General features: G+C 44.8%; 1 protein-coding gene across 1 annotated transcript in view; it reads right to left on the bottom strand.

The window, feature by feature from the left end:
- The window catches only part of LOC138838989 (coatomer subunit delta), a 30,020-nt gene extending 7,698 nt beyond the window's left edge, over nucleotides 1-22,322 (bottom strand). Inside the window, exons 1-8 of the mRNA XM_070038598.1 lie at nucleotides 22,160-22,322; nucleotides 15,578-15,841; nucleotides 13,878-14,057; nucleotides 13,547-13,752; nucleotides 11,592-11,756; nucleotides 6,938-7,103; nucleotides 6,027-6,174; nucleotides 5,350-5,458 (exon numbers count right to left, since the gene is read on the bottom strand). Of these exons, the coding sequence (XP_069894699.1) occupies nucleotides 5,350-5,458; nucleotides 6,027-6,174; nucleotides 6,938-7,103; nucleotides 11,592-11,756; nucleotides 13,547-13,752; nucleotides 13,878-14,057; nucleotides 15,578-15,841; nucleotides 22,160-22,162 (1,241 nt within the window). The 5' untranslated portion in view covers nucleotides 22,163-22,322. The remainder of the gene's footprint in view (nucleotides 1-5,349; nucleotides 5,459-6,026; nucleotides 6,175-6,937; nucleotides 7,104-11,591; nucleotides 11,757-13,546; nucleotides 13,753-13,877; nucleotides 14,058-15,577; nucleotides 15,842-22,159) is intronic.
- Nucleotides 22,323-22,368: the final 46 nt, after the last annotated feature.

The following is a 22,368-nucleotide window of genomic DNA, read 5'->3' as shown; positions in this document are numbered from 1 at the left end:
CGATCCTCAGATCTCAGTCTCCTGAGTAGCTAGGATTACAGGCGTGAGCCACCAGCACTCAGCTTCAGATTATTTTTTATTTTTATTTATTTATTTATTTATTTTTGGTCCGGTTGTGGGGCCTAAACTCTGGGCCTGGGTGCTGTCCCTCAGCTTTTCAGCTCAAGGCTAGCACTCTACCACTTGAGCCACAGCGCCACTTCCGGCTTTTTTCTTTTTGCTTATGTGGTGCTGGAGAATCGAACCCAGGGCCTCAGGCATGCAAGGCAAGCGCTCTACCACTGAGCCACCTTCCCAGCCCCCAGATTATTTTTTTTTTTTTGTCGGTCATGGGGCTTGAACTCTGGGCCTGGGCGCTGTCCCTTAGCTCTTCAGCTCAAGGCAAGCGCTCTACCACTTGAGCTACAGCGCCACTTCCGGTTTTCTAGTGGTTTATTGGAGATAGGAGTCTCACGGTCTTTCCTGCCCGGGCTGGCTTCGAACCGCAATCCTCAGATCTCAGCCTCCTGAGTAGCTAGGATTACAGGCGTGAGCCACCAGCGCCCGGCCCCAGATTATTTTTTAATAACTGAGTTCAGAACTTTCAAAACTTACTGAAGCTGATGCCAGTATGATTATTTCATTTATAATCCAGCAACTGGAATTTGATAAGTAAAAGCATGATTATCCTTGAGCAACATGGAAATATATTTGAGAAAAAGAAATATCTAGTTGTCTTGCAAGACAATCAGGGCTAGTTAGGATGTACTTAGCACCCCCACACATGGCTGACAGGCAGTGTCACCTACTCCTACATACTCTAAATTTAACTATCTTTTAATTCACTAGTGACAATGCTTATATTAGGGGAAGAGTAAATAAAGGAGACAATGAAAAATTCAATGGTAGCATAAAATTATTAACCCTCTCCTATCATTTTTTTTTTTTTTTTTGTCGGTCGTCGGGCTTGAACTCTGGGCATGGGCGCTGTCCCTCAGCTCTTCAGCTCAAGGCGAGCGCTCTACCACTTGAGCTACAGCACCACTTCCGGTTTTCTGGTGGTTTATTGGAGATAGGAGTCTCATGGTCTTTCTTGCCCGGGCTGGCTTTGAACCGCGATCCTCAGATCTCAGCCTCCTGAGTAGCTAGGATTACAGGCGTGAGCCACCAGCGCCCGGCTCTCCTATCATTTTTATGATCAGTTTCTTTTATATTCCTCCTGTGTGCTCTTGCTTCAATTGTGATGCTTTCTAAAATCAGTTCTAGGCTGGAAATGTAGCTTAGTGATAGACTGCTTTCCTAGCATGCATGAAGCCCTGGGTTCCAATTCCTAAGTACCACATAAACAGAAAAGGCTGGCTCAAGTGGTAGAGTGCTAGCCTTGAGCAAAAAAGAAGCTCAGGGACAGTGCCCAGGTCCTGAGTTCCAAGACCCAGGACTGGCAAAAATAAATAAAATGATCAGTTCTAGACAGTGGCATAAACTGTTGTCATAATATTCTCTTCTTCAAACCCTAGACAGACACACACACACACACACAAAGGCAAAGGGGAAGGGATGGGAATAATGATAATACAGAATATCTGGTTTTGTTTTGTTTTTTTGTCAGTCATGGGGCCTGAACCCTGGGCCTGGGCTCTGTCCCTTAGCTCTTCAGCTCAAACCTAGTGCTCTACCATTTGAGCCACAGTGGCACTTCTGGCCTTTTCAGCTTATGTGGTACTGAGGAATGGAACCCAGGACCTCATGAATACAAGGCAAGCACTCTACCACTGAGCCACCTTCCTAGCCCCCCCCCCCACCTTTTTTTTGTCGGTCCTGGAGCTTGAACTCAGGTCCTGGGCACTGTCCTTGAGCCTCTCTGTGCTCAAGGCTAACACTCTACCATTGAGCCAAAGCACCACTTCTGGCTTTTTCTGTTTATGTGGTGCTGAGGAATAGAACTCAGGGTTTCATGCAATGCAGGACACTCTACCACTAAGCCACATTCCCAGTCCCTTGTAATTTTTTTTTTTTTTTGGGTCGGTCGTGGGGCTTGAACTCTGGGCTTGGGTGCTGTCCCTCAGCTCTTCAGCTCAAGGCCAGTGCTCTACCACTTGAGCCACAGCACCACTTCTGGTTTGAGTGGTTTATTGGAGATAAAAGTCTCACAGACTTTCCTGCCCGGACTGGCTTTGAACCTAGATCCTCAGATCTGAGCCTCCTGAGTAGCTAGGACTATAGGCGTGAACCACCGGCGCCCAGCCCCCTTGTCTTTTTTTTTTTTTTTTTTTTTTGGGTCCGGTCGTTAGGCCTGAACTCTGGGCCTGGACACTGTCCCTCAGCTCTTCAGCTCAAGGCTAGCACTCTACCACTTGAGCCACAGCGCCACTTCCGGCTTTTTTCTTATGTGGTGCTGAGGAATCGAACCCAGGGCCTCGAACATGCAAGGCAAGTGCTCTACCACTGAGCCACCTTCCCAGGCCCCACCTTATAATTCTTTAGCTGGACTTTTTTTTGGTCAGTTATTGGCTTGAACTCAGGGCCTGGGAGCTATCCCTGAGCTTTTTTTCTGCTTATGGCTAGCAGGAGCCAAATAAAATGGTATATGCTTATAATCCTTGCAGATGGGAGGCTTAGTCAGGAGAGTTGTGAGTTTGAAGCCATGTTTAGACTTAATCCAGGTTACCTGGTGCTTTTTTTTTTTTTTTTTTTTTTGGTCAGCTGTGGGGCTTGAACTCTGGGCCTGGGCGCTGTCCCTCAGCTCTTCAGCTCAAGGCGAGTGCTCTACCACTTGAGCTACAGCGCCACTTCCGGCTTTCTGGTGGTTTTATTGGAGATAGGAGTCTCACGGTCTCTCCTGCCCGGGCTGGCTTTGAACCGCGATCCTCAGATCTCAGCCTCCTGAGTAGCTAGGATTACAGGCGTGAGCCACCAGCACCCGGCTTTACCTGGTGCTTTTAAATAAAGCCCACCTAAGTCAGGTGCCAGTAGCTCACACCTGTAATCCTAGCTATTCAGGAGACTGAGAGATTTGAGTATCACAATTCAAAGCTAGTCCAGGCAGGAAAGTCTGTGAGACTCTTGATTGCTAACTAACCACCAGAAAACTGGAAGTGGCCCTGTAGCTCAAAGGGGTAGAGTGATAGCCTTAAGTGAAAAGGATAGAACTTGGGACCTGAGTTCAAAGTCCATGATAGACACCCCAACCCCCCCCCAAAAAAAAAGTGTGTGTGTGTGTGTGTGTGTATAAAGTACCTTGACAACTGCATATGATCTTAGTTCAAGTCACAGAACATTTTCAAAGTTCCCTTTGTAGCATAGTACATTCCTCTCTACCTCCAAATCTGTGTTCTAACTTTATCTTCTAACTTTTCCAGAAAGGTACAGGAGTGAAATCATAAAGTTGGTAACTTTTTTCCCCCCACTAGTTGTGGGGCTTGAACTCTGGGTCTGGGTACTATCCCTGAGCTCTGTAGCTCAAGGAGAGTGCTCTACCACTTGAGCCACAGTGCCACTTCCGGTTTTCTGGTAGTTCACTGGAGATAAGTGTCTCACTGACTTTCCTGCCTGGGCTGGTTTTGAACCCCGATCCTCAGCTCTCAGCTCGAGTAGCTAGGATTACAGTCATGAGCCACTGGTGCCCAACAAAGTTGGTAACTTTTTGAAGCTGGTTTCAGTTTTGTCAGTCATGGGGCTTGAACTCAGGGCCTGGGCATTGTCCCTGAACTTTTGTGTTCAAGACTAGTGCTCTATCACTTTGAGCCACAGTTCTTCTTCTGGTTTTCTTTCTTTTTTTTTTTTTTTTTTTGGTCGTGGGGCCTGAACTCTGGGCCTGGGCGCTGTCCCTCAGCTCTTCAGCTCAAGGCTAGCACTCTACCACTTGAGACAGAGCAGTGCCACTTCCGGCTTTTTCTGCTTATGTGGTGCTGAGGAATCAAACCCAGGGCCTCATGCATGCAAGGCAAGCACTCTACCACAGAGCCACCTTCCCAGCCCCCCTCTTCTGGTTTTCTGATGGTTACTTAGATATAAGAATCTCACAGACCTTCCTGCCCTGGATTTGAATTGCAATCCTCAGATCTCAGCCTCCTGAGTAGCTAGCATTATAGGCATAACCTACAGGCATAACCAGCTTTTAGCTGGTTTCTTTTACAATTTCTCTTTGTGTGTGCATGTTCATGCATGTGCACAAATACATGTGCTGCTACTAGGGTTTGAACTCAAGGCCTCAAACCTCTTTCTTAGCTTTTTTACTCAATGCTGGTACTTTACCACTTGAGCCACAGCTCCACTTTCAGATGAGTCTGAATGATGTCTGCTCAGCCTGGCTTCAAACCTTGACCCTCAGATTTCAGCCTCCTCAGTGTCTAGGAGTATAAGCATAAGCCACCAACCAGTGCCATAGCACAACTAGTCTTTATTGTGTATGCCAGTACTAGAGCTCAAACCTAGGGCTTAGGCAATATCTTTCAGCTTTCTCACATAAGGATAGCACTCTACCACTTCAACCATAGCTTCACTTCTAGCTTTTAGGCAGTTAACTGGAGGTAAGAGTCTCACAGACTTTTCTCCCTGACTTCAAACCAAGATCCTCAGATCTTAGCCCCTGAATGGCTAGAATTATAGGCATGAGCCACTGGTACCTGGCTATAGTTGATCTTTTTTTTTTTTTTAAAGTAAGTATCAGAACCAGGAGCTGGTGGTTTATGCCTATAATCCTATTACTCAGAAGGCTAAGATATGAGGATCGTGGTTCAAAGCCAGCTGGGGCAGGAAAGTCTGTAAGACTCTTACCTTTAATTAACCAACAGAAAACCAGAATTAGAACTGTGGTTCAAAGTAGCAGAGCACTAGCCTTGAGCAGAAACACACAGGAACAGCACCTAGGCCCTAAGTTCAATCTCCAGGACAAACAATAAACAAAAAAGTAAATATTGGGGCTGAATGTACCTTGTGGTAGATACTTACACAAGAGCAAGCTTAAGGCCTTGGCATTAGTCTCCAGTATACAAAACAAAGGAAAAAAAGAAGCAAATAGGGCTGGGCACTGGTGGCTCATGCCTGTTATACTAGCTACTCAGAAGGCTGAAATCTGAGGATCGCAGTTCAAGGATCGCAGTGCAGGCAGGAAAGTCTGTGAGTGAGACTCTTATTTCCAATTAACTACCAGAAAACTGGAAGTGGTGCTGTGGCTCAAGTGACAGAATGCTCACCTTGAGCTGAAGATAGTGCCTAGGCCGAGTTCAAGCCCCAGGAACAACCAAAAAAAAGAAGCAAATATCTTAAAATGGATAGCTAGCTAGTGAAATGCTGCCTCCAAAATGAATTACAAAAGGCCACTTCTCAAAGCCAATGGACGAAAAGGATTATGTATGGATCTCCACTTACGGGAGTGGGATGGTGATAACTACATCATTCAGTTCTAGATTATCTTCTTGTAGTTCATATTCTATGTTGACATCACAGCCATTTCCACTCTCTGAGGGCCAGCAATTAACTGAGAAAAATAAAGCAGTCATGTTAGAACACTGAAGAGAAGTCAAGATGGTAAAACAAGCTGATTAACAGTTGCAGGCCTAAGACATTCTAAGGTAAAATACATTTAAAAGAATAATTTCAGTTGGGTGCCTATGGCTCAAGCCTGTAAATCCTACCTACTCAGGAGGCTGAGATCTGAGGATCATGGTTTGAAACCAGCCCAGGCACAAAAGTCCCTGTGAAACTCTTATCTTCAATAAACTACTCAGAAACACTGGAAGTGGTGCTGTTTCAAGTGGTAGCTTTGAGCACAAAGAGGCTCGGGGACAGCGCCCAGGCCGAGTTCAAGCCCCAGGACTGCACCCCGCCCCCCCCCCCCCAAAAAAAAAGAGAGAACAATTTCAAGTTTAAACTATTAAAGCAAATGATGAAAACATACAAATGCAGCATCAAGTCCATTTTGTAAAGATGGTCACTTTTTCAAAAAAGAAGTTTGCTATAGCAATGAGAAGGCAAGAACCTATAAGTCGTGGCTATTTCCAGTCCTTAGTGCAGATCAGCTGATGGGACTGGCCAGAAGCACTCACTTGTCAATGGAATAAAAGATTCTTCTGTGGTTTGTAGTCTCCACTTTAATACCCCTACGTCACTGTTGACTGGAAATGACTTCTCTGGATTCTTTAAGCCAATTAGAGACTCTGCAGTGAAAAGTTTTTTATCCACGTTTGGATGGGTCTGAAATAAGAAGGGAAGGAAAACTGAAGTTCAGAATTGAAAAAAGAAGAAATCAACCCCATTTGGGCTTACCTGACCCATAACCTAAATGTCTAAAACAAGGTACCTCATAAATCCCAATTTTCATTTATTTTGTGTGTGTGTGTTTCTGTCTGTCTTAGGACTTGAGCTCAGAGTCACTGGCACCTGGCATAAACCCAATTGTTTGATTTTGATTTTATTTTTGGTATTATTCTGGGGCTTGAACCCAGGGCTTAGGCACTGTTGTTTTTTTTTGCTCAAGGTTAGAGCTCTACCACTAAGGTCACAGCTCCACTTCTGGCTTTTTTGGAGATAAGTATCTTTTGGGCTTTTTTGCCCAGGCTGGGTTTGAACTGCAATCTTCAGATTTCAGCCTCCTAAATAGCTAGGATCAGAGGTGCTTGAACCACTGAAGAAAGATTTGCTCTTTAAAGACAAGTTTTAAGACATTTACTCAGATATAACAAGACTCTTTCAAGCATAAACACACGAAACAAAACACCTAATAGATGATTAAACACTAATAACCTGCCAGGGGCAGGTAGGTCTTGTCTGTAATCCTAGCTAATCGCGATTGCAGTTCAAAACCAGCATGGGCAGTCTTCAGACTAAATAGCAAAAAGCCAGAGGTAGAACTATGGCTTAAGTAGTAGAGCACCAACTTTGGGCAAAAAAAAAAAAAAAAAAGCCAAGGATGAATGAATGCCAGGCCCAAACATTGGTATCAAAAGCCTCTGCACACCTGTAGCTGCACTCCTTTTTTATCTTCATTTTCCACATGAAGACGAATTCGGCCAAATTTGTCATCTGAAATCCTAAGCATGATCATGCCGTGTAACTCCATATTCTGTAATCCTCCATCCCGTCCACAGGTTAATGTGATCTTTTCTTCAATCTTCATATGCACACTGTAAAGACAAAGTGATTGATCTGTTTAGAAATGTAGGAACCAAAACTTATAAACAACTTTTTTTTTTGGTTGGTCCTAGGGCTTGAACTCTGGGCCTAGGCACTGTCCCTCAGCTCTTTAGCTCAAGGCAAGCACTCTATCACTTGAACCACAGCACTACTGCAGTTTTCTGGTGGTTTATTGGAGACTCACAGACTTTCCTGCCTGGGCTGGCTTTGAACCTTGGTCCTCAGGTACCAGCCTCCAGACTCCTGAGAGTAGCTAGGATTAAGGCGTGAACCACCAGTGCCTGGCAATACCTTTTTTTTTTTTTTTTAAGGTGCTACTGCTATATCAAAGCATTAGAATCCAGGTTCAAATAAGGATGTTCGTGTACTTCCTTACTTGGTAGTTCTGGGGATTTTAGGGTCCTGGACATATGTACTCTACCACCAAACTATATCCCAGACCTCAAGTAGGGAAACTTTTATCACCCAAATAATAAGTTAAAGAAGTACAAGTGCATATTGTGTCTAGTATTGTATTTCTATTTCTATAAGAAAGACATAGCCAGGTGCTAGTAGCTCACACCTGTAATCCTAGCTACTCAGGAGGCTGAGATCTGAGGATCCTGGTTCAAAGTCAGCCCAGGCAGGAAAGTTCATGAGACTCTTATCTCCAATTAACTACTAGAAAACTGGAAGTGGCACTGCAGCTCAAGTGGTAGACCACTTGGCCTTGAGCTGCAGAGCTCAGGGACAGTGCCCAGGCCCAGAGTTCAAGCCCCACAACTGACCAAAAAAAAAAAAAGGAAAAAGATATATACTTGTTTGTATTCATCTATATACCATAGACTATTCATTCAAGGATCCACAAAAACACTAGTTAATATCAGTTTCTTCTACAATAAGTTCAAAGGCTAAGTGGCAGGAAGAGTTTTTTCTTTAACTTTTTTTTTTTTTTGGGGGGGGGGGTCCATTCGTGGGGCTTGAACTCTGGGCCTGGGCGCTGTCCCTCAGCTCTTCAGCTCAAGGCTCATGCTCTACCACTTGAGCCACAGCACCACTTCTGGCTTTTTTCTTTTTGCTTATGTGGTGCTGAGGAATAGAACCCAGGGCCTCATGCATGCAAGGCAAGCACTCTACCACTGAGCCACCTTCCCAGTCCCCTTTTACTTCTTTTTTATAGTAATGGGGCTTGAAATCAGGGTCTTACATTTGCCTAGCAAGTACTGTGCCACTGAACCATGTTCCTTACCCTGTTAGCTTTAGCTCTTTTTAAAGATAGTCTCTCCTGCTTTTGTTGGGGCCAGATTCTGACCATGATCCTCCTATCTGTGTCTTCCACTTAGCAAGGATTTGTGCCGGGTGCTGGTGGCTCACGCCTGTAATCCTAGCTACTCAGGAGGCTGAGATCTGAGGATCGCGGTTCAAAGCCAGCTTGGGCAGGAGAGACCCTGAGACTCCTATCTCCAATAAACCACCAGAAAACCGGAAGTGACGCTATAGCTCAAGTGGTAGAGCGCTCGCCTTGAGCTGAAGAGCTGAGGGACAGCGCCCAGGCCCAGAGTTCAAGTCCCACGACCGACCAAAAAAAAAAAAAAAACAAGGATTTGAGGTATGCACCACCTGATCCAGCTTATTTGTTGAGATAGGGGGTGGTGGTATTTATCTCACTAACTTTTGTCCAGGCTGCTCTAGTACTGCAAATCTCTCCATCTCCTCTGCTGAGTAAGTTGGATTACAGATGTAAGCCACTCACTGCGCTTGGTCCTTGGAAGATCTTTTTTATATTAAAACTTTTTTTTTTTTGGTCAGTCGTGGGTCTTGAACTCTGGGCCTAGTCACTGTCCCTGAGCTTTGTTCACTCAAGGCTAGTGCTCTGCCACTTGAGCCAAGCACTAGTTCTGGTTTTCTAATGGTTAATTGGAGATAAAAGTCTCACAGACTTTCCTGCCTGGGCAGGAAAAGATCCCAGCCTCCTGAGTAGCTAGGATTATTACAGGTGTGAGCCAGGAGCCCAGCTGACTTTAAAAATTTTAATGTGCTGGGTGCTGGTGGCTCACACTTGTAATAATCTAGCTACTACTGAAGATCATGGTTCAAAGCCAGCCCAGGCAGGAACATCCATGAAACTCCAATTAACCACCAGAAAACCAGAAGTGGTGCTGTGGCTCAAGTGGTAGTGAAGAGCTCAGGGACCAGCGCCTTGACCCAGAGTTCAAGACCCACCACTGACCAAAAAAAAACTTTTTTTTTAAGTCTTTTAACTTTTATTATAGGAATGTAACAATTTAAAAACAAAATTACAAAGTACTGTAGGCAATTATTACATACAATTTACCTATTTCATAATATAAGTACGTTTAACTGGGTAAACTGCAGAGCCCACAAATATTTTGGTCTCATACTTCATTCTCTATTCCAACCTCTTAGGTCTTCCTACAAACAAAAAGCACCAGACTCTGGTCTTCAGGGTCCTATTTTTGCCTTCATAAGGCTTACTCTCCACTTAAGAGGTATTTCACTTAGAAAGGGATCTGAAGCTCTCTAGTACATGATGGTCTCCAACAGGTTTAAAAGCACCAAAACTCTCTCTCAAAGCTAGAAGTAGCAGAGGCACTTTAGTGAATCAAGATATGTATTCAAATGTAATTTTGTTCATTTCATTAAGAACAGGACACATAGTTAATTTTCTCCCTTTATGCAGGCATGATAGAGGTATCCTCACATACTCAGCTTTCACTTGACCTTAAAACCATCAGGAACAGTAGAAGGTCTGGGCTCAAAACAAGAAATCTGAGTCATGAATAGGTGAACTTGATTAACCTATCACTTAAAAATGTCACCAACCACTACTTCAGCCCAGGACTAAAAACAAATCAAAACAGTATATTGGGGCTAGGTATAACTCAGTGGCAGAAGGATTGTCTAGTCTAACAAGTGCAAGGCTCTGGGTTTGATTCCAAGAACAACTGAAGTAAGGGGACTGGGTCTATGCTTCCCCTGATAATTAGCCCTTGATTTCCTGATTGTTTCCCTAGATGGTTTGCTTTTCTATTAGGTTTAAGTGTCCTCATCTAGTTTGCTTTGCTCATGTAAAACACTTTTGTTAGGTTTGATTCCACATACTTTGTGTGGATTTGGCCTATATTTGTGCTAACTGCATTCAAGGCTGCTGACCATTGAAATATGAGTCTACCAGCAGTCCTCTGGCTCTCCTATAAAGACTCATAATTTGGCCTTTTCTCTCCAATAAAGAATCATAATTTGGCATTTTAAGTGTTGGCTTCGCTGTTTCTTGTGACTGAGTTTCCTTACAACACAACGAAACACTCTATAAAGGCAAATGTTAATTTGCTGTTGGTATTTATGACTTTTGGGTTAAAAATTGGTTCTCCTTATAGTTTTACCAAAAAAAAGACATACCTAAATATGTGTGACCATTATCACTACGGACCCCTATCTAGGAAATACTCTAATTGAGTCTTTAAAATGAGAAAACATTAAAAGGTAAATTTCTTTTAAATCAGTGAATATTAGTTGTAAGTTTTACTGTAGTATTTCACATCTGCATACATTGAACACTAATCAGATTAATGCCCTTTATTATTGTTTTTCTCTCTCCCTCTTCCAGTCCTCTCAATACACACGCGTGTGTGTGTGTGTGTGTGTGTGTGTGTGTGTGTGTGTGTGTGTGTGTGTGTGTGTGTGTTTATCTATTTTTTTAAGTCTAAAAAACTGTTTTGTGCTGGGCACCGGTGGCTCATGCCTGTAATCCTAACTACTCAGGAGGCTGAGATCTGAGGATCAAGGTTCAAAGCCAGCCCAGGCAAGAAAGTCCGTGAAACTCCCTATCTCCAATAAACCACCAGAAAACTGGAAGTGGCGCTGTAGCTCTAGTGGTAGAGCACTCTCCTTGAGCTGAAGAGCTGAGGGACAGTGCCCAAACCCAGAGTTCAAACTCCTTGACCGACCAAAAAAAAAAGTTTTGATTATTAGCATAAAAAAGGAGCACAAAAAGAATTTATAGCACACTGGAAGACTTAAAATATTTATGTTTGGGGCTGGGAATGTGGCTCAGTGGTAGAGTGCTTGCCTAGCATGCACAAAACCCCGGGGGTTCAATTCTTCAGTACCACATAAACAGAAAAGACTGGAAGTGGCGCTGTGGCTTAAGTGGTAGAGTGCTAGCCTTGAGCAAATGAAGTTCAGGGACAGTGCCCAGGCCCTGAGTTCAAGTCCTTGAACTCGCAAAACAAAAACAAAAACAATCTGAGGATGGAGGCTCAAAACCAGCCTGGTCAGCAAAGTCTGTAAGACTCTTATCTCCAATTAACCACCAGAAAACAGGAAGTGGCACTGTGCCTCAAAGTGGTAGAGGGTTAGCCTTGAGCAAAAAAACCTCAGGGACAGTGCCCAGGCCTCTTGAGTTCCAAATTCCATGACTGAAAAACAACAACAACAATTAATCTCACTTTACAAGTTAGTAAAAAATTACTCCTTACCTCTCCATATTAATAGATGGAGCATGTACTTTGGTTGCTTCAGAGGTACGCTTGCCCATACTAGAGGACATGATAGTTTCACCTTCAGATTTCAATTTGTCCACAAAGTTATCTACTTCCTTTCCTTTGGCTCCAAGTTTCAAAGCCTTGCTGGGACCTGAAGGCCTAAATGCAAAAACACAAAGTAAGAAAACAAACATAATAAAACATACAAAGAACACAAACATTAAAGATTCCACATCAACGAAGGTTTCCTTGAAGCTATTCTTTAAAAGGAATGTAAAGATCTCACGGGAAAAACCTGCGCTTCTAGTATTGGTGGGTATCATTACTGACAGTCTAATATTAACTTGACCAAACTGCCAGTATTATATATACATATTTTTGAGTCTGTTTTTTTTTTTTGGGGGGGGACGGGAAACAGGGTCTTGAGATATAGCTTCAGCTAACCTTGAATTCATGATCTTCCTGCCTCAGCTTCCCAAGTGCTGGGATTATAGGAGTGAACTACTATGTTGGTTTTTCTTTTTTTTTGGGGGGGGGGGGGGGAGGGGTCCGGTCTTGGGGCCTGAACTCTGGGCCTGGGCGCTGTCCCTCAGGTCTTCAGCCCAAGGCTAGTGCTCTACCACTTGAGCCACAGCGCCACTTCCGGCTTTTTTCTTTTTGTTTATGTGGTGCTGAACCCAGGGCAAGCGCTCTACCATTGAGCCACCTTCCCAGCCCCATATGTTGCTTTTTCTTTTTGGTCTTTTTTTGGTGAAGTCTGTGATGGGACTGGGGCTTAAACTCAGAACTTTGCACTCCAACTTTTTTTCTCATGGCTGGTGCTCTACCACTTGACCCACACTACCAGCACAACATTTTGCTGGTTAATTAGAGATACAGACACAGTCTTGAGGATGTTTTTGTCCACGCTGGCTTCAAACTGTGACCTTCTAGGTCTCTGCCTCCTAAGTGGCTAAGAGTATAGGAATGAGCCATATGCATCTGGCTCTGTGTGGGCCAATAATGGGGCTAGCACTCTCCCCTTAGCTTTCTCAAGGCTGGCACTCTACCGCTTGAGTTACACATTTTTTTTTTTTGCCAGTTAATTGGAGATGAGTCTCTGGTCTCTGGGATTTATCTGCCTGGGCTGGCAGTATCCTCATATCTCAACCTCCTGAGCAACTAGGATTACAGACATGAGGTACCAGTGCTTAGCTTGGCAATTTCTCTCTCTCTCTCTCTCTCTCTCTCTCTCTCTCTCTCTGTGTTTATAGAGGTATACCACCAACAAGATGACGTGATTATTAATATGGAACCTCTGAGATCAAAGTTATGTTTTTACAATCATACATAAATCTAGGAAAACTTTCTGCCTTCAATCCAGATAAGTAACTGTTTACAACAAAATTTAGCATACAATACAAGTAGTCTAGAATCCTCTCCAACATTAAAATTAAAAAACCCATGTTCCTGGGCTGGGAATATGGCTCAGTGGTAGAGTGCTTGCCTTGCATGCCTGAGGCCTTGGGTTCGATTCCTCAGCACCACATAAGCAAAATGAAAAAAGCCAGAAGTGGCGCTGTGGTTCAAGTGGTAGAGCGCTAGCCTTGAGCTGAAGAGCTGAGGGACAGTGTCCAGGCCTAGAGTTCAGGCCCCACTACCGGACCAAAAAAAAAAAAAAAAAGCATGTTCCATAAACTGTTAAGTAACTCTTCCATTCCTCAAGTAAAACAACACTCACAAGAAATTGAAGTCATGCATAATCTGTAAAAGTATTCTCTTTTATACCCCCCCCACAAACCAACCTATTTATGTCTTATTATTCCCTATTTTATGCTGACTAGGTTTATACCACATTTTCCTTCAAGTCCCCTACTATTTATAGCTTGTCTAGCAATCACTCCAAAGTTATACAACAATATACCTTCCCCTAGCTTATTAGGGTTGCTGGTAATATATTCTGGATATACCTGGCTGGTGCAGGTGCCACTTTTGGTTTATCAGTTTCAATGATGGTTTCTGTGATCATGGCAGCTGTGCTTCCTCCAGATACTGCAGAGCTACCAAATCCCCCAAATCCTGGTGCTTTTTTGCCCTGTCTCTCTGCATCTCTTCGGGCCTGTTGTAATTCCTTTGCTTTACGCCGCATCTCAGCCTTTGCTTCACGTTCTTGAGTCTACAGAAAGAGATGGGGATGTAGCTTTGAGTACAGTCCACAACAGCAAGTAAAACTAGAAAAAATCAGACTAAAAAAGGCTAAGAGACATTCAAAAAAGCAGTCCTAGAGAAGACCTCATTTACCTCTCTGACTGCTCTGAAGACTTTTTCCTCATGAGAATCCATTTCTGTGAAGGTTCTGATCTGTGCCAGATTAACATTCTCCCGATATCCCAGGGCGACAATTTCATCAAAAGCAAAAATCAAATCAAAACAGTGCTCTGATATTTCATTCTCTTCTAAGGCTCGGCAGTATTCTGGAATCTAATTATGAACAGCAATGGAAAGGAAATTTAGAATTCATTGGCAGCTGTGTTTCCATAGCTTATCCTTATCCTATCCTCATCAGGTGGTGGAGCACCAGCCAGGCAAGCCAGCGGAGCAAAAGTTAGGCTCTAGGTTCTAAACCCCAGTGAGAGAGAAAGGAGGGGGGGAGAGGGAGTGAGAGGGGGAAAGAGGGGGAGAGATGGGGATAGGGAGGAGAAAGAGGGGGGAGGGAAGGAGAGAGGGAGAGGGATAGGGAGAGGGAGAAGGAGAGGGAGGGGGGAGATAGAGAGGAGAGAGAAGAGGGGGGAGGGGAGGGAAAGAGGGAGAAGAAGAAAGAATATGTGTATGTATGGATTTCAATGAAACAAGATTAAAATCAGGACATTGCATTTGCTAGGCAAGTGCTTTGCCACTGCTCTACATCCAAGCCCAAAATCTCTTTCTCAGTGCTTAATCTTTATGTTAAGAAAGACTTTTTGGCATAAAAGCATTAGAGCTTAGTCTTTATGTTAAGACATTTTGGCATAAGAGTCTTAGAGAGAAAGTATGTGTGTGTGCATCAGTGTTATCTAAAAAACATGGCTAAGCAAGTAGATTTGAGTAACTAAGAACTGGGATATAAAAGAGTAATTCTTGCATTCTCTTTGAGACACTTATAGCTTAGGAAGGCATCCAATAAAAGTCTTCCAAATGGGGCTGGGAAGATGGCTCAGTGGTAGAGTGCTTGCCTTGCATGCATGAGGCCCTGGGTTCAATTCGTCAGTACCCATAAGCAGAAAAAGCCAGAAATGGTGCTGTGGGCTCAAGTGGTAGAGTGCTAGCCTTGAGCTGAATCACTGAGGGACAGTGCCTAGGCCCAGAGTTCAGGCCCCACAACCAACCAAAAAAAAACAAAAAAAACAAAAAAACAAAAAATAACAACAAAAAAGAGTCTTCCAAATGAAGGCTGGAGGTGTGGCTCACTGAGAGGCCTGTCTAGTAAGTGTGAGGCACTGAGTTTAAAGCCCAGGATTAGAAGAAAAAAAAGTTGGGGCTGGGAAGGTGGCTCAGTGGTAGAGTGCTTGCCTTGCATGCCTGAGGCCCTGGGTTTGATTCCCCAGTACCACATAAGCAAAAAGAAAAAAAGCTGGAAGTGGCGCTGTGGCTCAAGTGGTAGAGCGCTAGCCTCGAGCTGAAGAGCTGAGGGACAGCGCCCAGGCCCAGAGTTCAGGCCCCACGACCGGACCCCCCCCCAAAAAAAAAAAGAAGAAAAAAAGTTTACCAAATGAATAAGGAGCTGCAGAGGTTTAAGGTATAAGCTCAGCAACAGAGAACTTGTTTAGCATGCACAAGTCACATTCTATCCCAAGCGCATACACACTCTCTCCCCCAAAATAAGGAGCTACGGTAATAGGGCACTGGGCACTGTGAAGAGCCCACAAGTGATCATCACCAGCAGCTCTGGAAGAAAAATTACTTCAAAAAATTACACAAAGTAACATAATAAAAAAAAGGAGCAGTTTTATAGAATGACTTACCACTCTTGAAAAGAGCCTAAGTGTCTCCAAATCTTCTAAAATGTTGCTGTTTTTGGTAGTGATCAGTACCATGTACAATTTTTCCATAGGCTGGTAGACATATCTTACACTCTCTGTTTCAACAAATGTATGTTGTTTTCCAGTGTTCATGAGTTTTGGGAAAGCTGCTAATAAACCCTCAATCCGAGTTCTGGTCATCTCCACAAACTGTCGAGAAACAATAGCTTTTCCTGCTTTTGTGCAGACTGCTGCTGCCAAGAGCACCTGCCAGGAACAAAGGTATAAATAAGTGCTAATTACTTCTTCACATCTGTTTTCTCTCCTCAGAAGATCTTCCACAGAGAGAAACTTACTCAGTGATATGTTAGCATACTTTTACTCTAGTTCATTAATTACAGTATGAAATTCATAAAACGAAGTTAAAGTAGAGGAAAATAAAGCCACTATTCTATTATACACTTATGGAAAAACTTTAAATGAAACAATAAATCTGGAGCTGGTTGTTCATGACTGTAAGCTGAGATCTAAGATTTGAATTCAAAACCAGCCTGGGGAGCCAAGAGCCAGTGGCCCACACCTGTATCTGAGGCTGGGATCTGAGGACCGCGTTTCAAACCCAGTCTGGTCAAGAAAGGCCGTGAGACTCTTATTTCCAATTAACCACAGAAAACTGGAAGTGGTGCTGTGGTTCAAGTGGTAGAGCACTAGCCTTGAGCTGAAGAGCTCAGGGACAGCACCCAAGCCCAGAGTTCAGGCCCCAACAACAAAAAACCAGCCTGGGCAAGAAAGTCCTTGAGACTCTCTCTTATCTCCAATTAACCACCAAAAAGCCAGAAGTGGAGATGTGGCTCATGTGACAGAATATTAGCCTCAAACACAAAAGTTCAGGGACAGCAGCCAGGCTCTGAGTTCAACCACCAGGACTGGCGTACACACAGATACACAGATACAGACACACAGACACACAAACACACACACAAAAATAAAATAGTATCTTTCACTGGAAAATAGACAGAGCTGGAGAGCATGTTAAGTAAAATAAGCCAAAGCCAAGTGTGATGGCTCATGCCTATAATCCTAGCTATTCAGGAGGCTGAGATCTGAGGATTGTGGTTCAAAGCCAGGCCAGGCAGGAAAGTCGATGAGACTTTTTTTTTTTGGTTGGGGGGCCTGAACTCTGGGCCTGGGCACTGTCCCCCAGCGAATTAGCTCAAGGCTAGCGCTCTACCACTTGAGCCACAGAGCTACTTCTGGCTTTTTCTGCTTATGTGGTGCTGAGGAATTGAATTCAAGGCCTCATGCATGCATGGCAAGCACTCTTACCACTGAGCCACCTTCCCACCTCCTCCATGAGACTCTTATCTCCAATTAACCACCAGAAAACTGGACATGGCACTGTAGCTCAAGTGGTAGAGTGCTCACCTTGAACTGAAGAGCGCCAGGGACAGAGCCCAGGCTCAGAGTTCAAGTCCCATAACTGACAAAAAAAAAAAAAAAGTAAAATAGCCGATTATACAAAGACAAGTATGACATGTTTTCTCTCACTAGGGTAAATGAAACAAAACATAACCAAAGCCATGAAAGTAAAAGGAGGACTGCTAGGAATGTGGAAGGGGTATGAGAATAGTGGGACAAAGTAATAGAGGGAATAAATATGATCAAAGTACATCATAGCCAGGTGCTAGTGGCTCACACCTGTAATCCTAGCTATTCCAGAGGCTGAGATCTGAAGATGGCTATTTGAAGCCAATCTGGGAAGTAAAGTCTGAAGACTCATCTCCAATTAACCAGCAAAAAGCTGGTTAGAGGTATGGCTTACGTGGCAGAAGAGCCCTGCCATGAGTGAAAAAGCTAAGGGACTAGGCCAGGTGCCTAACTACACAAGAGGCTGAGATCCGAGGATCACAATTCAAAGTGAGCCTGGGCAACGAAGTCCATGACTCCTGTCTCCAATTAACCTGCAAAAAGTTAGAAGTAGAGATGTGGCACAAGTGGTAAAACTGCAGGCCAAGTGAGATCATGAGGCCCTAAGTTCAAGCCCTACTACACACACACACACACACACACACACACACACAACACACACACACACACACACACACACACACACACACACACACACACTATCATAAAAATAGGAAATTCCTTTATACTTAGGATTACCTTCACTTTGGTCTTCCATTTTTCTGAAGACCAACTGAAACCATACCAAGCTGATACACCAAAAAATTAAAACTGCTTGGTGTATATGTGAATATGATCCTCTATTTAAATTTGATTTTATTTTTTGTCAGTTGTGGGGCTTGAACTCAGGGCTTGGGCACTGTCCCTGAGCTCTTTAGCTCAAGGCTAGCACTCTACCACTTTGAGCTATAGCTCCACTTATGGTTTTTGAGTGGTTAACTGGAGGTAAGAGTCTCACAGGGACTTAACAGCCCTGGCCGGCTTTGAACTGTAATACAGATCTCAGCATCCTGAGTAAGTAGGATTACAGATGTAAGACCCAAGCACCTGGCTAAATTTGATTATTTTTATATTTATTATTTTTGAATAGTTGTACCAAAGAGAATTCAATTCCAGAAGTCAGGTTATGAGTACAGTGCATCCTGGTTCCTGGTCAATGTCACTCTTCCATCATTAAATTTTAAACAATAAAACAAAAAAACTCTTAAATTTTTGGAAAAAGACATGTGATCCAAAAGGAACTTTTAAAGTCCTCAATAACCTTAAAAAAGCAAGGGCTCAGACTGTTAAAAAACTTTACCTTGCCTGGCACTGGTGGGTCATACCTGTAATCCAAGCTACTCAGGAGGGAAGAGATCTGAGAACTGTGGTTCTCAGGCAGCCCAGTCCAGGAGATTTATTTATGTATTTATTTGGTGGTTGTGGGACTTGAACTCAGGGCCTGGACACTCTACCACTTGAGCCACAATACCACTTCTGGCTTTTTGTTTATGTGATAATGAGGAATTGAACCTAGGGCTTCATGCATGCAAGGCAAGCACTCTACCACTAAGCCACATTGCTCCCGCTCTGAGACTCTTACTCTCCAATTAACCATCAGAAAAGTGGAGCTTTAACTCAAAGTGGTAAAGCATTAGCCTTGAGCAAAAAAGCTCAGGGACAATGCCCAGGCTCCAAGTCCCTAAGTTCAAACCCCATGGCTGACCAAAAAAAAGAAAAAAAGAAAAGAAAGAGAGAGAGAGAGAGAGAGAGAGAGAGAGAGAGAGAGAGAGAGAGAGAGAATCTGCACCATTTATTGGGTGCTGGTAGCTCACACCTGTAATCTGAGTTACTCAGGAGGTGGAGGTCTCAAGATCATGGTTTGAAGCCAGACTGGGAAAGAAAATCTGTGAGCTTCTTATCTTCAATTAACAATAAAAGCATTAGGACAGTGCAACCGGCCAAGTTCAACCACCAGGACCAGTGCATGTGCATACATAACTCTAAAAGTCTACATATCAGAGAATTTCACAGTAATAATACCCACTGCCCAAGTATTAATTACTTTGGAAGATATTTTATACTGGTATTAAGCTGCTAGAAGGCAAATTGTCTAACCAAAACAAAGTCTGTCTGTAAACCTACAAAATATAGGTATAAAAATAATCCCAAACCAGGCTCTGCTTCTGAAGCTGTGGTGGCCCATCTCTGTAATCCTAGCTACTCAGGAGGCTGAGATCTTAGGACTGAGGTTCAAAGCCAGCCTAGGCAACAAAGTCTATGAAATTCTTATCTCCAATTAACCACCAGAAAACCAGAAGTGGTGCTGTGGCTCAAGTGGTAGGTGGTAGCCTTGAGCTGAAGAGCTGAGGGACAGCACCCATACCCAGAGTTCAAGCCCCACAACCAACAACAAAAATAATAATGATCCTAGCACTTAGAAGTCTAAGGCAGGAAAATTAGGAGATAGGAGACAAGCCTGGGCTACGCAATGGGATCCTGTCTCAAACACACCCACACACCCCACACACCCACACACACACAATTCCATCTATCAAGGCTACATTCTATAATTATGATAGAATTGTATCTTACCATTTATATAGTTTCAAATAAGGAAGATTAGAATAGAATCTAAACCACATACAAAATATGAAACTTGAAAAGTTTATACAAGAGTTTAGATCAATTACTTTTGTGGTCTAGAAACAAAAGCTTGTATATAATAATAAAAAGACATGGGCCAGGGCTGGGAAGGTGGCTCAGTGGTAGAGCGCTTGCCTTGCATGCATGAGGCCCTGGGTTCAATTCCTCAGCACCACATAACCAAAAAAAAGAAAAAAGCTGGAAGTGGAGCTGTGGCTCAAGTGGTAGAGCTCTAGCCTTGAGCTGAAGAGCTGAGGGACAGTGCCCAGGCCCAGAGTTCAGGCCCCACAGCCGGACCCCCCCCAAAAAAAAATGTTTGTGACTTTAAGTATCATTATCCTATAATACTGTGAAATGTGTAAAATTTATGTAACCACTTAATCTCAATAAAAGATTATTATTATTATTGTGTTTTTTGGGGGGTCCAGTCGTGGGGCTTGAACTCTGGGCCTGGGCGCTGTCCCTCAGCTCTTCAGCTCAAGGCTAGCGCTTTACCACTTGAGCCACAGCACCACTTCCGGCTTTTTTCTTTATGTGGTGCTGAGGAATCGAACCCAGGGCCTCAGGCATGCAAGGCAAGCGCTCTACCACTGAGCCACCTTCCCAGCCCCTCAATAAAAAATTATTTAAAAAAAAAAAAAAAAAAGACATGGGCCAGGCACAGGTGGGTTACACCTGTAATCCTAGCTACTCAGGCTGAGATCTGAGGATCTTAGTTTGAAGTCAAGCCTGGCAGGAAAGCCTGTGAGACTTCTCCAATTAATCACTTCTCTCCAATTAATCACTGAAAAAGCTAGAAGTGGTAGAGTACTAGTGTTGAGCAAAAGATTAGCTTACAGACAGCCCAGAGTTCAAGGACCAGGACCAGCAAAAGAAGATGAAGATGAAGAAGCCAAAGCCACAGCTGCAGAAGAAATGCTGTGTCCTAACACTTGACAGAACAGAATGTATTTAGATAAACTGTTCTCTAGAGCACATGATCTGTATCTGAAATGTGTCATGTCCTTAATAATTCAGAAACATATGACATAAATTTAAGTGCGTACACATGTCAAAAGGGAAAACAAAACAGATGTAACACTCAACATCTACAGCTTTTACTATCTTTCAATTGTCAATGAATTAAAATACTAAGTAGTAGCCGGGCAACCGTGGCTCACACCTATAATCCTAGCTACTAAGGAGGCTGATTTCTAAGGATCATGGTTGGAAGCCAGCCAGGGCAGGAAAAGTCCCTGAGTCTCTTATCACCAATTAAACACTAAGAAAGCTGAAAGTGGAGCGATGGCAAGTATTAGAGCACTATCCTTGAGAAAAAGCTCAGGGACAATGCCCAGGACCTGAGTTCAAGCCCCAGGACTAATAAATAAATTAATAAACTTAAAAACTGTAAGCCCCAAGAAGGCACTATGAATAGTTTCACAGTATAAGACGAAAGTTTCTTAAAACGCTACCCAAATACTAAGTCTCCTAGTGAATTGAGGCAAACCGGCTCGATGCTTATAAACCTGAGGCTGAAAAAAACAAATACAAAGGAAATCGGAAAAAACAAAAAACAAAAAAACTTTCAGTATGTCCGAAGCACAAAATCTCCCAACTAGCCACGTTCTCAATGAACTTAGGCACCGGAGAGGCTTTATATCAAAATTATCCATCAAAAACGAACACCGAGAGCAGCCTTCAAATGCTTGGGGGAGGACCCGGCACAAAGCAAGAGAAGACTGCACTAACACTAACGTGCACTAAAAAAATAAATGGTTCGCCGGCTGGAGCCGGCCGAGTCGCTGGCACTTCCTGAACATGCAGCCATCGCGGAGAGCGCAGCGCCGGGTGGCGTCAGCAGTCGTGGGCTCCCCATCCTCACCCATTAAGGCTCCCCGTCTCTACAATCGGGGCGGGGGGCGCGCCTCGCAAGGCAAGCAGGCGGTCCCAGGTGCGACCCCGAGTTCCCCTCCCGAGACGGCCCGTGGCCGTAAACCACGGACAAACTTCACCCGCACCCCAAGTTTTCCTGGAAGACACAACCGTCTCCCCGTCCCCCCCCCCCGCCGCGCCGTGTTCCCAAGACAGGGCTCGCTCCCATTTCCTCGGCGCCCGCCACACACACACCCGGGACCCGGACAAGACGCGGGGGCAGCAGCGGTGACCATGATGATGATGACAGTACTGCGAGCGCTGGGCCCCGGCGGAGGCCCTCCGCGAGCGGCCCGGCCCGGCCCGCGGAGCGCCGGAGCCCCGGGCGCCGCGACCCCCGCGGCCCGCGCAGGCTGCGTCCGGGGGCGGCGGCGCGGCGCACGCAGGGGCCGGCAGCGGGGCGCGGGTCACGGCGACAGGCACGGACGTCAGCCCCCGGAGCCCCCCGGAGCCCCGGCCCCAAGCGAAGGCGGCCCCCGGCTCCCGGAGCCCGGGGCGGGGCCCCTCGGTCCAGCCTCGGCCGGGCCCGGCGGGGAGCAGCGGCGGGCGAGGCCCGGAGCCCGCGAGTTCGAGTCTTACCATGATGAGGGCGGTGGTGGGGCGCAGCCCGCGCTCCGGCGCACTGGGGTTAGGGCTCTGGGGGGAGAGGTCCAAGCAAGGGGAGCACCGGCCGCTCGGGACCTGCTGCCCCCCTGACAGGAGCGGCCGCCGCTTCGCCTCTAGCCAAGATGGCGGCCCGGAGCCACGTCTCCAACCGGAAGCCGCGCGGGTCAAAGGGCGGAGGGCGG

This window comes from Dipodomys merriami, unplaced genomic scaffold (genome assembly GCF_024711535.1).
Source record: "Dipodomys merriami isolate MVZ:Mamm:240054 unplaced genomic scaffold, mDipMer1.0.p SCAF_29, whole genome shotgun sequence".
NCBI classification, from domain to species: Eukaryota; Metazoa; Chordata; class Mammalia; order Rodentia; family Heteromyidae; genus Dipodomys; species Dipodomys merriami.
The sequence above is the reverse complement of the archived record's forward strand: the minus strand, read 5'-3'. Positions and strand labels throughout refer to the sequence as shown.